We start from the raw sequence: 16,091 nt of genomic DNA on the forward strand, positions 1-16,091 counted from the left end.
ATGGTTCAGGGTGTCCCCCCGCCTAGTGCCCCAAGTCAGCTAGAATAACCGCCTTTGTCCTGACCTTTGTGAGGATAAGCGGCTCTAAAAATATGTATAAAACTCCTACATTGATCATCCCACCGAGGAGGCCCTTTAAGATGGTTTCTTGAGTATCTGTGTATACTTGAAATTATAACGGAAAATTTGATGTTTTACAGTATAAATTATTCCATTTGTGTTGTTCTCAACATTTGATTCTTTGTATTTTTCTCAGTTAAGTAAGTACTTCATAACATGATCCTCTACTGGAAACTGGATGCTTGGTCAGGGTTTGTTTGGTTCCTATCACTGATACATCACAATCATTTAATTTTTTGGCAAAAACTAAAAGATGAACATTTGAGTGTACTGTTATCTATAAGTAGATAGTTAACAGACTGGGATTGATTTGTCATTATTTTAATGTCGTTACAACGCTTAATTGGAAGAGGACAAGTGATGAAAGCATAGTGTCATAACAAGGTCAGGCTCAGAGGGCTGCTATTGATGATCCAGGGGGCACAAGTGATGTTCTTATGGGACATTTGTATATGGAAAACATATGGAAAAAATCAGGTCAATTTCAGTTACATGGACAAAATTGTTTGCACTCCCCTGTTGATCAAAGAAAATTTCATAACATAAACAAAAGAAAAAAATGATGCTACTGATAAATACAAAAGCAATAAGAATCAAGCAAGAGTTTCAAGTGAGTTCATTCTAAATTTATCAGAAATAGGCCTGAAGAAAAATTATGGTTGTTTTAGGGGCGTATCACTTATCATGATATTGTTAATGTTGCTTTGATGTTTCTTATCCTTTTTTTTCTGATTTGGCTTGACATTTTTTACTGAAGCAGAGGTATCACAGTTAGAATCACATTTTAATGATATACATTACAAACGACAAATGCTATCAAATGAGTGAGCACATAATCTCAATGAACAGTTGTGTTTCTGTGAAGGAAAAATAAAAGTACAATACAAGTACATGAAAAACGTTATGCTTCCTCAACGGGATTTGTGTGCGTGTGCGTGGCTGTGTTTTATCATCAGGAGTGACAAACTTTAATCTTTAGTACACTAAACGCATTTAAATACAAACAACCACAGCGGACACGTGTTAATTATTGATAAAACTATACATTGAATGCCATTGTTTGTCTGCCAGGTTAACTTTCGGAATTAATTTATTTGATGAGGTGACTGAACAATTTCTTGATGTGTTTCCAGATTTCTTTCATCTTCACTCCATATATGATTGGGTTCAAGAGAGGATTGTATACCGCTATTTGCATCACCATGACCAGGCGAACAATCTTCGGAAATTCGGATTCCATTTTGTCCACAATGACGTCAAATGTGGCCAAGCAAGTGAAGCAGACTAAAACCATCAGGTGAGGTAAACATGTGCTCGTCACCTTTTCCCAGCCTCCTCTGGAACAGCGATACGCAACCATAAATATTTTGACATATGTGTAGAGGATAAACAACATAGGGAGAAAGTCAACATTGACAAAGATGAATACAGTGTAAGCGACCAGTTTTCTTGATCTGACACAGTGAAGCTTATTCACAGAAGTGTTACAGAAAACCCCCTGTAAAACAAACTTGCACAATTTTTGCTTTGCATTGACGTAAGTTGCCACTGCAATCTGACAGGCGGGCAGAAACCAGGCCAAAGCCAAGAAAATGATGACTTTGGTGGTGCGCATGGTAGTAGCATATTGCAGAGGCTTGCAGATGGACACATACCTGTCGTAAGCCATGGCTGACAACAGAAAGAAGTCCGAACTTGCTAAAGTATAGAAAGAGAACAACTGCAACATACAAGCTGTGTGAGAAATGCTCTGCCTGCGAGACAAGACATCCACAATGAGTTTGGGGTAGATAGTGGTGCTGAATAAAAGCGAGTTGAGAGACAAAGCTGCAATGAAAATATACATAGGCTCGTGAAGGTTCCTGTGAATGCAGATGAGATAAATAATGGTGCTGTTAGAGCAGAGAATGAGAAGATAGAGCATCAAGAAGAACACAAAGTAAACAGATCTGTACTTCTCTACATCGACATAGCCGTCAAGACTTATTAGGACGCGTGTGCCGTTCATGTTCCATTCATGTGCAGAGCGCACACTTGTGGTCAAGAGTTGCAGGAGCGTCCTGTCTTTTATGATGGCTGCTGAGCCTCCATGGATCTCATTAAGAGATGTTGTCATGTCAACACATTCCCCTAAGTTCATTTTTGACTTTGTGTTGTTTGTGGAAATGACCTGTCAATCCCATGCAGCAGGGTCAAACATTTGAATGAAGAGTCCACGGAATGATTTGACCACAGTTGTTTGTCAGGTTCCAGGAAACAAGCTTGGATCTCATGGAGATACTTTTTGTGTGCATTTGTAAACATGCAATTTGTATGTATATATTTATGTATATGTGTGTGTGTTTGTCTTATTTCAGTCGTCTTCTTGAGTGTCTTCATTGATTTCTATCATGAATTTGCTAAGAGAAAATTTTTGGGAACATCGAATGTTCTAATATTGAAAGGAATGAAAGGCCGCCGACTATTAAATCGAGTTTGTTTATGAACACAAATAGCATCGGCTATTTGGCCACAAATGGTGCACGAAGAAAAGCAATGGAGAGGTATGTCAAGACGGTTTTTGCAAGTTTTAAAAAAAAGAAGTAATAAAGTACTGCCGTAAAGAGCTAAGTCCTTTTTGCAATAATTCAACATAACTTTTTTTTGTAAGTCTTTTTTATTGGAAATCATTCCTAAGTTGGGATAGCTTTTTTCTTTCTCTCCCTTTGCTGACATACAGTAGAAAAACCGTGTGCATCTACAAGAATGGTCTGTGTCGGATATGCTAGTGCAAACATGACTATTTTCAATCCAACTTAGTTTTAAAATTGACTTACCCAACTTGGTTAACTTTTTCTTCCCCAGTTCTGCACCAATTGTAATGGAAAAGTTGCTAACTGTTACAGTATAACTTATTTCAGTCGTGGTCAGTTGAAGTGTCTTCATTGATTTCCTCATTCCTATATTTTCTTCCAGAAACACAATCCTGTACCACAGTTCTGACATCTGGCTCTGTAATTGACCTAGTCCTGGGGTGACCTGACAGTTTTCAGGTTTTGCATTCTCCTTTTTATTATCCATTTGCTTCCGCTTTTCCAGGTTGACAGGCTACAGTTAAAGCACCTCAGCCGAGACTCGACTTAACTCAAAGCTGTTATTGGATGACAGAGCGACTTTAAGAAGAAACAAGTTCAAACTGAACAAGAGATGTCCTATTTGCTTGTTTTTGGTGAACTGCAATTTTGGTTACTGTGTCAGAATCCGACTTTGTAGTTGTAGTGACAAGTAATTCTATACAAGGGCTCGACAACCCTACATGCTCTGATTCATTTGGACCGAGAAATAGTTTGGGTTAACATCCCGTTTAAATGCTCAATAAAAACTTTAAAGAATCAAAACAATTTCAAAGCTTGTTTGTAGCTAGGAGCAAATCTCAGAAGGGAAAAACAAATGCATTTTTTAAAGGGTAATATTCTTGTGATTTTTTTTTTCTAATCAAATGACAAACAAATTCAACTAGTTTGGGAGAGGGTGACGAATTCCATTGCAGTGTCTCTCTCTTTGTATCAAAAATGCAATAAATAATACAAATTGAACTAGTTTGGGAGAGGGTGCCGAATTCCATTGCAGTGTCTCTCTCTTTGTATCAAAAATGCAATAAATAATACATGTTTTTAATAAATGTATCCGTATTAAGATTATGAGGTTTTTCCTTCACTGAAATGATTAGTCTATTTTTTTTAATATATCTTGAGTACATAACACTAGTACATGTATTCCACGTATGATCTTTTTTATGTTAAAAATAAGCAGAGACGAGCGTAGAGGTAAAATCAATTCTTTAAATATCGAGTAAAGTGTTATACCAAATCTAACCACTAGAGTTCGCCAAGGATTTTCTAATTGCGGCAACAAGTTCAGAATGTACCCTGTATGTTGGCCAACTGAGGTAGACAGAAACGAGTCCTCGATTAATTTGGGCACTGTACTTCAGTTCAAATAAATGCTCAAGGCATTTTTTTCTGGTCCCAGATACCCGCTTTTTACTGTACACGTAAAAAAAAACAAAAAACAAACCAAAAAAACCGTCAAGCCAATTGCAGCGACAATAATAATATATTGACCAAATGCCTTGAAACTATTTTATTTTGATGTTGTTCCCAGCAGTGAGTCATGGCATAACAACTTGACTAGTCTTTCTACTGCAATTGCTGTTCCCAACTTCTGATAAAAAAATAAAAAAAAAAGTATTGTTTAGTTGCATACTTAGATTTATAAACGATAGATGGTTCCAGCCTGTGTGTGAAAGTGAAATGTTGAAGGGAAATTTTGTCGCCTTCTACTTGTGCACTTGTGACCTTGGTCAAAGAAGTACACAGATATTGCCCAAAACTATACACAACATTGCAACATGGAAACAGTTGAAAAGAACACAACCGCTGGGGAATAGTTAAAATGTTACTACTGTTGTTACTACTATGTTGACTTTGTTTAAACCACTGTTTTTTAACCAATATAAAAGGATTTGTAAATCTTTTAGACAATAAAAAAACACAAAAATAGTAAAATAACAATTTGAGTACACTATTTTTTCTTGTCTTTAATACATTGCCGAAAGTATTGATTGGGTACTTTGTATTGTCAGAGTCCAAAAATCAGGTGAGTCGGACATGTAAAAAAAGTGATCAGGATATCCTTACGTATTTCTGTGGGATGTTTTTCCCACCCTGAATTCATGTGAAGTTTACAATTTTTCTTTTTTTAAATTTTGGTCCTATTTCATTAAAAAAAAAAAAAGGGAATTCATCAGAAGCTTAAAAAAAGATCTTGTAATCAAGAGTGCCAACAATCATGGATGATCCTGCTTACTTTATTCATCCGGTGCAGAGAACTTGCAGCATCTATGTTCGCAATTATTCATTCGGTTTAATAGTAATAAGCATTACAGCAGCATGGTGGTCGACTGGTTAGCATAGCCACTTCAGAGTTCAAAGGTCATGGTTCCATATCCAGCTTTAGGGCTTCCTACTGTATGTAAAAGATAAAGTATATAATAGAATATTATTTACATTTGAAAGCTGTACTGAAGATATTGAGGGAAAGAATAGTTTTTGCAGGTGAAAGGTTTGGCTATTCATATAAAGTGTTTTGAGAAGTGTTTTGGAAGTATGACAAAACATTTATGAGACAGGAAAACCTTGACAGGTGTTTGCCCAAAGTCAGCTAGGTTGGACTTCAATACATGTGACCATTGTGAGCTTAGGACAAAAACCCCATGAACAATCCAACAGTATAACAATGATTCCTTTTCTTAAAAAAACAAAACAAAGAATAAGTAAATTGAAACAACAAAATAAGTAACAATGCCCGATATGTGTCATTTATCTAGAAAACTTTATTTGATGAAACTATTTTGAACATTTGAATGACTAACAATGACTTGGAGTATTATATGTCAGTCTTAGTTTAAACATCTTCATCCTGTCTTCATTTGACAAGATGACGAAACAACGTCTTGATGTGTTTCCAGATTTCTTTCATTTTCAGTCCGTATATGAGCGGATTGAAGAGAGGATTATACACCACGATTTGCAACATCATGATCAAGCGAATGCTCTTTGGAAGCTCCGATTCCAATTTGTCCACGATGATGTCGAACATAACCAAGCAAGAAAAACAAACTAAAACCATCAGGTGAGGTAAGCAGGTCTCGGCCGCCTTTTTCCAAGCTCTGCCGCATCGGCGATACGCAATGACAAATATTTTGATGTACGTGTACAGGATGAACAGCACAGGCAGAACTTCAACATTAACAAGGATAAACAAAGAGTAAGCCACCAGTGTTTGCGATCTCACACAATGAAGCTTATTCACAGAAGTGTTACAGAAAACCCCGCCTGAGACAAACTTGCACATTTTTTGCTTGGCGTTAATGGAAGTTGCCACCGCAATCTGGCAGGCGGGCAAAACCCAGGCCAAAGCCAACAAGACGGTGACATTGGTTGCGCGCATGGTAGTTGCATATCGCAGTGGCCTGCAGATGGACACATACCTGTCGTAAGCCATGGCTGACAACAGAATGAAGTCTGAGCCAACTAAGGTGTAGAAAAAGAACAACTGCAACATACAAGCTGTGTGAGAAATGATCTGCCTGGGAGACAAGACATCCACAAAAAGTTTGGGATAGATAGTAGTGCTCAACAAAAGTGAGTTGAGAGACAAAGCCGCAATGAAAATATACAGCGGCTCGTGGAGGTTCCTGTGGATCCAGATGAGATAGATAATAGTGCCATTAGAGCAGAGGATGAGAACATATAGACACAACAAGAACACAAAATAAACATATCTATACTTATCCAAATCTACATAGCCACCAAGACTTATTAGGACACGTGTTCCGTTCATCATGTTCCATTCATGTGCACACCACACACTTGTGGTCAAGAGGTGCAGGAGTGTCAAGTCTTTTATGATGGCTGCTGAGCCTCCGTGGATCTCATTAAGAGTTGCTGTCATGTCAACAAAGTCCCTTCAGTCCTTCTCGCCAATGGATTGACCTGTCCATCACATGCGGCAAGATCAAACTTTTGAGAGAAAAGTCCACGATGTGATTTGACCCCTGTTGTTTCTCAAGGTCCTTCATTGTTGTTCTCTCATAGTTGCTAGGGTTCCTCTACTTTTACATAATCAAGTCGCACCGCAAAGCCAAAAACAGAATCTTGGATAGAGGTGTTCAATCTTGGGCCTCGAGGGCCACTGTCATGCATACTTTTTATATTTCCGTCCTCCAATGCGTCCGGTTCAAAACATCAGCACATCAGCAAGCTCAGCGGAAGCCTGATAACCATCCTGATCATTTGAAATATCAAAAATATGCAGGATAGTTGCCCTTAAGGACCAGATTTGGACACCACAGATATAGGAGGTATTTAACTGGCCACTGAAGTATAGCTATATATCAGGTACAGTATTTATGTAAAAAGTCTCAACTTTATTCATAGATCATTTTAACAAAAAGCCTTTGCTGCATACAAAGTGCTGTACGTATTCTCTGTAATATAAGCCACAGCGTTATATATGCCGCAGCAGCAAAAATTGAGCAAAAACACATTTTTGTCAATGATGAGCTGCACTGGACAATAAGATACAGGTCATATATTTACTATAGGCAAAAATATGGTATATGGAAGTGTTTTTGATTTTGAATGTATTTTTCAAATTACCTGCCAACAGTAACATCCTCCCTTCAACAGACTTAGTCCCAACATATTTATAGAAAATGGATGGATGGATATATATTTTCAGCATATCACTAGCAGAATACCGCAGAGTTAATTAGCAGTTAAAACTCAAAATCAATACTTCCATAGCATTTCTTCTGTCTCCCTTTCTTTAATTGATGGATCATTTTTGTGGGAATATAAACACATTGCACCCAATTCATATATACAGTAAAACTCCTTTAATGGCATCGATTCACATCTTTTCAGTTTATTTCAGAGTTGTTCTGTAAATTGACACCTTGAACAGATGCACACATTTGTTTGCGACACTTGTGAGGACAATCGGTTAAGAAAATGGATGGATGGATTGTTTGTATATATCTGCATTTATTTTTTTCTATATTTGCTCAATTTGTGTTAAGTTGGTGTTTTTACAGTGCTTGTTATTGCGATGCAACATGATGCAAAGCTTTTCTTTTTAGGCAAAAGCCTAAGTAAGGTAAGGAAGAGTAATTCAGTGTAACAATCAAATTATAGTGACAAAATCGATATTTTTTATGCACTAGCACATCGACCTCACATCTGCCTTCATGAAGTATTTTCCCCCCTGAATAAAAAAATGGTTTGTATGCTTGGGAAAACCATTTTTATAGTAATCTTATAGTCATTTTGTTTTCCCATAATCAAACAGAAAACATTAGAAATCAGATGAGGCCTCTCTGCCGCCCAGGCCCATCTGCTTTTGTGTGGCATAAACAACAAGATGGACGATTGAGTGTAATGTCATCCGTGTGTAGAGTGTCAACAGACTGAGATTGATTTGTTATTATTTTGCTATCGTTACAACGCTTAATTGGAACATGACAAGTGATGTAAGGATAGTGTCATAACAAGGCCAGGCTCAAGAGGCTCCTAATGAGGAACCAGTGGCCACAAGTGATGTTCTCATGGGATAATTGTATCTAGAAAACATGTTAATTCTTTGGACAACAACATCAAAGCATCACCATGACCACACGGCTAATCACTACAAGTCAGTTGAATTCAATTTCATTGACTTATTTTCTATTTATTTATGTTCATCCAGTCCTTTGTTAACCAAAGAAAATGTCATAAAATAAATGAAAGAAAAAATGATACTAATAAAAAATGCAAATACTGTATAATGAAAATTAACCAATGCGACATTGCTTTCAATTACTGTATGTTTCAAGAGAGTCAGTTTAAGAAGCATCCTCCTAAAATAGCCCTGAATAAAAATGATGGTCGTTTTGGGGATGTCTTACTTATTACGCTTATTTTCTTTATTGTTTCTTTGGCATTTTTATTCCAGTATTTATGTATAGGACTTGACTTGATTTTTTTGAGGAATCACAGTAAGTAGGCACGATCAAATTTTAAAGTTATGAATCATAACTATCTGACAAATACTATCAAGTCAGTGAACAGACAATTTCTCAAAGGAAAATTATGTTTCAGTGAAGGAAAAATGAAAAATAGTGCAGTACAATATAAAATGATACTTCCTCAGATGTGAGTAGGTGTGTGTGTGCGTGTGTTTTATTATGATTGAAAAACATAACACTCAGTAGTTCACAGAACATGTTAAAAACAACAACAACAACAGCAGACAACCAGTGATTATTTAAAACATTTTTATATGTGAAGAAACAAGATGGACAAATTGAACGTCTGGCATGATTTTTTGGATCAAATTCAGGTCTTCTCTGTTACCGTGTATAAGAAGCACCAACAATTTGGTGACGACATAGAAACTATAGCAAAAAAGAATAAATCTCATATTTGTAAACTTTTCTTGTTTTTGTGTGTTCATATCCATATGTTATACTTTTGCTGCACATTAAGTGTGGATCAGATTTCCCACACTATGAGTGGTCAGTGAACGCAACACGAGTGCACCATTGAACACGCTTAAATCATTTGTTTTTCCGTTTCCTCGTGACTCAGCTCAGGTTCATTTTGCCAATAGATACCAGAGGTTGTGCACCATCTATGTTCCATGCCAAAAGACAACAATTAAAAACTTGTCAAATGGAATTCCTCTTAGTGTTCTCGAACCGGAGGATTCAGCTCCAAAACTTCCCACTCGAGCTCATCCTGCCACGGCAATTATTGTAAATAAAGAATGCGGACGATGTAAAAATGCGCGTCAAAACTCGGCTTACAATTTTGAATTGTCCTTAGGTGTGAACGTGAGTGTGAATTGTGTCCTGCAATTGGCTGCTGACTAGTTCAGGGTGTACCCAATCTCTCGCTCAACGCCAAGACAGGAAGTCTGTTCGGATTGATTTATTTATGCTTTCTATTTACTTAATTTCGGTGGATGGTGACATAAGTTAAAGGGACAGTGTGTAAGATTGAGACCGTTTTTCATTCAAAGGAATAAATTAAATGATAGTAAATTCCAAAAACTTGCAAATAAATGTGTTCTTAGTGACCTTAATGACTTAAAACAGTATGTTTTAAAAATAATCGTAGGTCTAGTTATCATCAAATTATATTACATAAGGGGTGGCACTTCTCCGGAGGCGGCCAAGTTTGTTATTGCTACGGACAATGGTGAATGCAGCATCTCCAGCACCTCCTGCTGTCCGTAGTGAAAAACCGTCTAAATCTTACACACTGTCCCTTTAAGCTTGGGGAAAAAAACAATTTGATGGATGAAAATGATTTGTTTTTACGACAAATAAAACAAATCACAGAAAAGAGGGGGTGGGCAAACGCTTAATTTTTTTTTAAGAATAATTTTCTTGTCAGTTTCTTTTTCTATAATCGAATGGAAAGAAATTGATGATAATTAGATTCTGCAATTTTTTTAAATTTAATTTAATTTAATTTTATGTTATTTTCTGGGGTAATCTGCAACAAGCTTTTAAGTTATGGCATATGTAGCAAGTCAATAGGGCCAAAATTTAAATTTTCATGAGTCAAGCGTTGCCTTTCTTACTAAAACCATTTCATTATTATTAGCCATAGTACAAATTTGTGAAATGCATACAACTGAGAATAGGTTTATTTTTGCAGCAACATTTCTTCCAGTATTAATGTTTTTTTGGTAATGTTTGTAATGTCTGTCACCCATGATAATAAAACTATAAACATGCAGCCCATTCACGAATCATTGTTACTTTTTATTGTACGTGTGTACGTGTGTACGTGTGTACGTGTGTACGTGTGTATGTTTTAATTTCCTTCACCGCTAGAAAAAAAAAACAGTATATCAATCCAGGCATTGATGCAAGGATGCAATGATTGGTAGGGGTGGCCTTAATATCTAAAAATTCCAGGCCATTGTCAGGATTTATTTAAAAAAAAGAAAAAAGAAAAAAAAAACAACACCTATCATGTGGTATCTTGAAAACCTAATATTTGATTAAACAAGTTACAAGCATTATGAGTCCAAGTTGGTTATTTGACAAACATTGACAGGTTGCATGTCTGAATTCTGAATTTGTGACAGAACAACTTCTTGATGTGTTTCCAGATTTCTTTCATCTTCACTCCATATATTATTGGATTGAGGAGAGGGTTGTACACAATTGTCTGTAACATCATGACCAAGTGAACACTCTTTGGAAGCTCTGCCTCAATTTTGTCCACAATGATGTCAAACACAACTAAGGAAAAAAAGCAGGTTAAAACCATCAGGTGAGGTAAACAGGTCTCAGCCGCCTTTTCCCATGCTCCTCTGCAACGGCGATATGTGATACTAAATATCTTGATGTACGTATAGAGGACAAAAAGCACAGGAAGAACCGTAATATTGACAAGGATGAACACAGTAAAAGCAACCAAAACTTGTGATCTCACACAGTGAAGCTTATTCACAGAATTGTTACATAGAATACCCCCTGAAAGAAACTTGCACATTTTTTGCTTTGCATTGATGGAAGTTGCCACCACAATCTGGCAGGCGGGAAAAACCCAGGCCAAAGCCAAGAAGATGGTCACATTGGTTGTGCGCATGATAGTTGTATATCTCAGAGGCTTGCAGATGGACACATATCTGTCATAAGCCATGACTGACAACAGGAAGAAGTCTGAACCACCTAAAGTGTAGAATAAGAACAACTGCAACATACATGCTGTATGAGAGATGCTCTGCATGCGAGATAAGACATCCACAATGAGTTTGGGGTAGATAACGGTGCTGAACAAAAGTGAGTTTAGAGACAACGCCGCAATGAAAATATACATAGGCTCATGGAGGTTCCTGTGGATCCAGATGAGATAAATAATAGTGCCATTAGAGCAGAGGATGAGAACATATAGACACAACAAGAACACAAAATAAACATATCTATACTTATCCAAATCTACATAGCCACCAAGACTTATTAGGACACGTGTTCCGTTCATCATGTTCCGTTCATGTGCAAACCGCGCACTTGTGGTCAAGCCATCGCTCGAGTCTTTTATGATGGCTGCCGCGCCTCCAAGGATCTCATTAATATCTGCTGTCATGTCAACAAAGTCCCCCAAGTTCTTTTCTTTTTGTTTATTGAGGTTGACCTGTCAGTCACAAGCAGCAGGGTCAAAAATGTCCTAAAGTGATGAGTCCAAAATATGATTTGACCCCAGTTGTTTCTCAAGTTACTTCATTGTCATTCTTGTAGCCATTATTGTTGCTTGCTCTTGGTGCTGCACACCCAAACCCTAACACTAGGGAGGTTATATCAAGCTTTTTTTTACAGACTTCACAGCTGAAATAGGCCACCATGAATAGTTTAATGTATGTGAAGAGGATGAACAGCAGAGGAATGAAAGTAATGGTTGTTAAACCAACCAAATGCCTGACGCTGAGAAATATAGGAACTGCACAGTAATCTATCTATCTATCTATCTATCTATCTATCTATCTATCTATCTATCTATCTATCTATCTATCTATCTATCTATCTATCTATCTATCTATCTATCTATCTATCTATCTATCTATCTATCTATCTATCTATCTATCTATCTATCTATCTATCCATCCATCCATCCATCCATCCATCCATCCATCCATCCATCCATCCATCCATCCACCCATCCATCCATCCATCCATCCATCCATCCATCCATCCATCCATCCGTAGGGATGCATATACGCGGGTACGCAGGCGCAGAAGGCACTGATACGTAACGTTGTGTGCTGCACATAGCGTACCCTATCAAACTTTCACACAAGACAACATCTGAGTCTGAGCTGAATGTTTATTTTTCCATCAAAAAGTGTCTCCAAGATGTGCCATGGATTGACGCACACTTAAATGTGGTGCAAGATTTACCGCTCATGTTCTCAGAGAGCAGACAAAACCGGTGGGTTGAACATTTACAGTCATTCTTTATTTAAGCATGAAAAAAAGCACATGAATGTAGCGCAACTCGTTGCTAACAAACAAACTAGTTGAGAAGCAGTAGCAAATTGCCTTTTGCTCAGTGGCGAGACAAATCGCGGGAACCGTCCAAGCTTTTCATAGTAGGTTTCTCCATGTACTGTATTTCATCAAGCTAAGCACGCACATCTCATGTCTTCCTATTCTGAGGATATTTGTTTGTTTACTGAAGCGGCACGGATTGGCTGTCGGGGCTGAATTTCAATCTCAAGAAGGGGATAGTTTACGTTGTCACTTTACAGTTGACGAAGAAGTCACCTCTGACTTCCTTGGACTAATTAAGCTGGGTCCTGGGTCCTATTTATATAGTTTTATATATGATAACAATCTTTTATTAATTTTCTCTGGAGATACAGTATATAGTGTAATATAGACTGATTGCTTCTTCTTCACTCTTGACATGATAAGATCAGTTGGGCATTGTGATCTGGTCACCCCCTTGGGGGCCTGCCTGCTGTGACATCAAAAGGGGCAGATGCCATATCACCTAGAAGTGAAGGAAAGTGCCTCTGGAGCACCTTGTTTCATTCTCAACCTCAAATACCCAAATCAGTCAACTGGCACCCACAGGTCTGGTACTGTGGGGGGACTCCAATGTATCTCCAAGAGTGTTTGCCAAGTTGCTGAGGTGGCTGGATTCAAACCCTCCACCCAAGAGGGGGCAACAGAGGACCTGAAACAACTCAACATGCAGAATTTTCCACGGGACCACCACTTTTGGTGGACTGGCGAATACAAAAGATGGGAGTGGAAAATGAATCAGCATTATTTCGCCAAAACCCAGGAACGATCCAGCTCTGTTTTGAACAAATGGCTTGTAAACTGCACTAGAGAATTTGGTAATAATAAATCTTTGAAGTGTTGTTCTCGCAGTAAACGTGTGAGAATGTGTGTTTATCCCAACTCATATCCGTATGCGCAGGAATCTTTCACAGGTATGTAAACACAGCATTATTCAATTGGGCCCGCAATCAAAGCTATAATTAAACATGAAAGATCCAACAGTCCCAAACGAACCGTGCAAATCATCACTGAGGAAACTTTTCGAGGAAGCAGGCTGGTTGTGGGCACACACAGACAGCGTGCTGCTAATGTTCTCCCAAAATAAGATGTAGAACTTCAATATATACAGTACACTTGAACTACAATATATACAGTACACTTCACACAAGTGTAACTATGTTTATATTTAGGCCAGGTTTAGCAAATACAATTGTCTTTCAGATTAGGTTCAACAGAAGAAAATGCAAATAGATATATCTGTGAAATTTATCTCCCAAATTTTCCTCAACACCGCAAGAAATCAATGTGAACTGCAAATAATGTTGATTGTTTTAGAATTCCTAAATGCATATATGTGTTTGTGTGTGTTTGTGTGTGGTGCATGCGTCCCTGTGTTTGTTTTATGAGTTTATATTCATTTAAATTTCTAATATCGGCTATTACAAATACCTCTACTGGGGCCATCACTATATGTGATGGTTTACTGTATACAGTATGCTCACATTCAAAAGTACATTGATATTATTAAAAAAAAAACTCACGATTTTGTGAGTGTGTGTGAATGTGTTACTAGAAAGTAGAAAGTAGTATAACCCTCATTTTTGACAATTTACAAGATCTTCTTAAGTATTAAATGATGTTTATTTGTACAAGTACAAGTCAATGAGGGTAAATGCTAGAGAATATAGTTGTTGACAAAAAGAAACATCTCTAAGATTATTTGATAGCAGGAGAAATTATACCCAGAAGGGTGAGTATTGAATAAAATAAATAATAGTTCTAATTCCCGAAAAACTTTAGAATTTAAGTCTACTGTATATAGTCTAATCATTGCAATGGATAGCTGAATATGAAGATGTGCATGGACAATAGTAAAACAACTATAAAAGTAATAATAGAAGTCAAATAAAGAGATAGTAGGGGAAAATAAAACAGTAACAACATTTCTTGAATGTGATACGCTTTTTATTTCATGAGTGAAACACGTGACAATCATTGCACTAGATCACATTTCAATACAAATACCAAACAACAAAATACAAGTGTGATTATCATGAAAACGTTTTAGATCTCGGTTTGACCAGTGGCCATCATAATTTATTTGACAGGATAAATGCTCCACCGGGCTTTTTTTCCACAACAAGCACGCCTTTCTTTGTATTTTTGGCAGATTTAAACACTTAAATAATTTATTTGACCTGGGGACGGAACAACTTCTTAATGTGTTTCCAGATTTCTTTCATTTTCACTCCATATATTATTGGGTTGAAAAGAGGACTGTACACCACAATTTGCAACATCATGAATAGGCGGACGCTCTGGGGAATGTCTGACTCCATTTGGTCCACAACGACATCGAACGCAGCCAAGCAAAAGAAGCACATTAAAACCACAAGATGAGGCAAACAGGTCTCAGCCACTTTCTCCCAAGCTCCGCCACAACGAAAATACACGACGACAAATATTTTGATGTATGTGAAGAGAATGAACAGCACAGGGAAAACCTCAATGCTAAGAAAGATGAACAAACTGTAAGTGAACAGCTTTTGTGATCTGACACAGTGAAGCTTATTCACAGAATTGTTGCAGAAAATCCCCCCTGAAACAAACTTGCACATTTTTTGGTTTGCATTAAAAACAATTCCCACAGCAATCTGGGAGGCGGACAGAAGCCAAGCCACAGCCAAAAAGATGATGACTTTGGTTGTGCTCATCATAGATGCATATTGCAGAGGCTTGCAGATTGACACATACCTGTCATAAGCCATGGCTGACAACAGATAGAAGTCTGAGGCACCTAAAGTGTAGAAAAAGAACAACTGCAACATACAACCTGTGTGAGAAATGCTCTGCCTGCGGGACAAGACATCCACAATGAGTTTGGGGTAGATAGCGGTGCTCAACAAAAGTGAGTTTATAGACAAAGCTGCAATAAAAACATACATTGGATCATGAAGGCTCCTGTGAATCCAGATCAGATAAATAATAGTGCCGTTAGACACGAGGATGATAAGATATAGCATCAAGAAGAACACAAAGTAAACATATCTGTACTTCTCCACATCCATATAGCCGCCGAGAGTTATTAGGACGTGTGTTCCGTTCATGTTCCATTCATGTGCACGCCGCACATTTGTGATGGAGAGATGCAGGAGTGTCGTGTCTTTTATGCTGGCCGCTGACGCTCTCTGCATCTCATTAAGACTTGCTGTCATGTCATCAAAGTCTTTGTTGTGTGTTGGGTTGACCTGTCTGTCACACGCAGCAGGGTCAACCATGATGAGTCCAATATCACACCCATATAGTATGATATGACAAAAAAGGAGCCAGAAGGAAGGAAACCAGGCCATATATGGCCCAAGTA

The 16,091-nt window shown here is 37.6% G+C and overlaps 4 protein-coding genes across 4 annotated transcripts; all 4 read right to left on the bottom strand.

The window, feature by feature from the left end:
* Positions 1-1,210: 1,210 nt before the first annotated feature.
* Positions 1,211-2,236, bottom strand: LOC148423968 (olfactory receptor 10J5-like). Its single transcript, XM_088415237.1, has one exon. The coding sequence runs from the start codon at positions 2,234-2,236 to the stop codon at positions 1,211-1,213; it is 1,026 nt and encodes a 341-aa protein (XP_088271363.1).
* A 3,350-nt stretch (positions 2,237-5,586) lies between these two features.
* On the bottom strand, positions 5,587-6,615 carry LOC148423969 (olfactory receptor 5F1-like). Its single transcript, XM_088415429.1, has one exon. It carries the CDS (start codon positions 6,613-6,615, stop codon positions 5,587-5,589), a length of 1,029 nt encoding a protein of 342 aa, XP_088271555.1.
* A 4,136-nt stretch (positions 6,616-10,751) lies between these two features.
* LOC148423970 (olfactory receptor 1500-like) lies at positions 10,752-11,705 on the bottom strand. The gene is made up of 2 exons (XM_088415032.1): positions 11,650-11,705; positions 10,752-11,565 (listed from the first exon to the last, which is right to left on the bottom strand). The coding sequence occupies exons 1-2, from the start codon at positions 11,703-11,705 to the stop codon at positions 10,752-10,754; spliced, it is 870 nt and encodes a 289-aa protein (XP_088271158.1).
* Positions 11,706-14,916: 3,211 nt separating this feature from the next.
* Positions 14,917-15,834, bottom strand: LOC148423971 (olfactory receptor 5AS1-like). Its single transcript, XM_088415421.1, has one exon. The coding sequence runs from the start codon at positions 15,832-15,834 to the stop codon at positions 14,917-14,919; it is 918 nt and encodes a 305-aa protein (XP_088271547.1).
* Between the last annotated feature and the right edge of the window lie 257 nt (positions 15,835-16,091).

Source organism: Hippichthys cyanospilos, chromosome 5 (assembly GCF_059441005.1).
Source record: "Hippichthys cyanospilos isolate Australia breed blue-spotted pipefish chromosome 5, RoL_Hcya_1.0, whole genome shotgun sequence".
In the NCBI taxonomy this organism is placed as follows: Eukaryota; Metazoa; Chordata; class Actinopteri; order Syngnathiformes; family Syngnathidae; genus Hippichthys; species Hippichthys cyanospilos.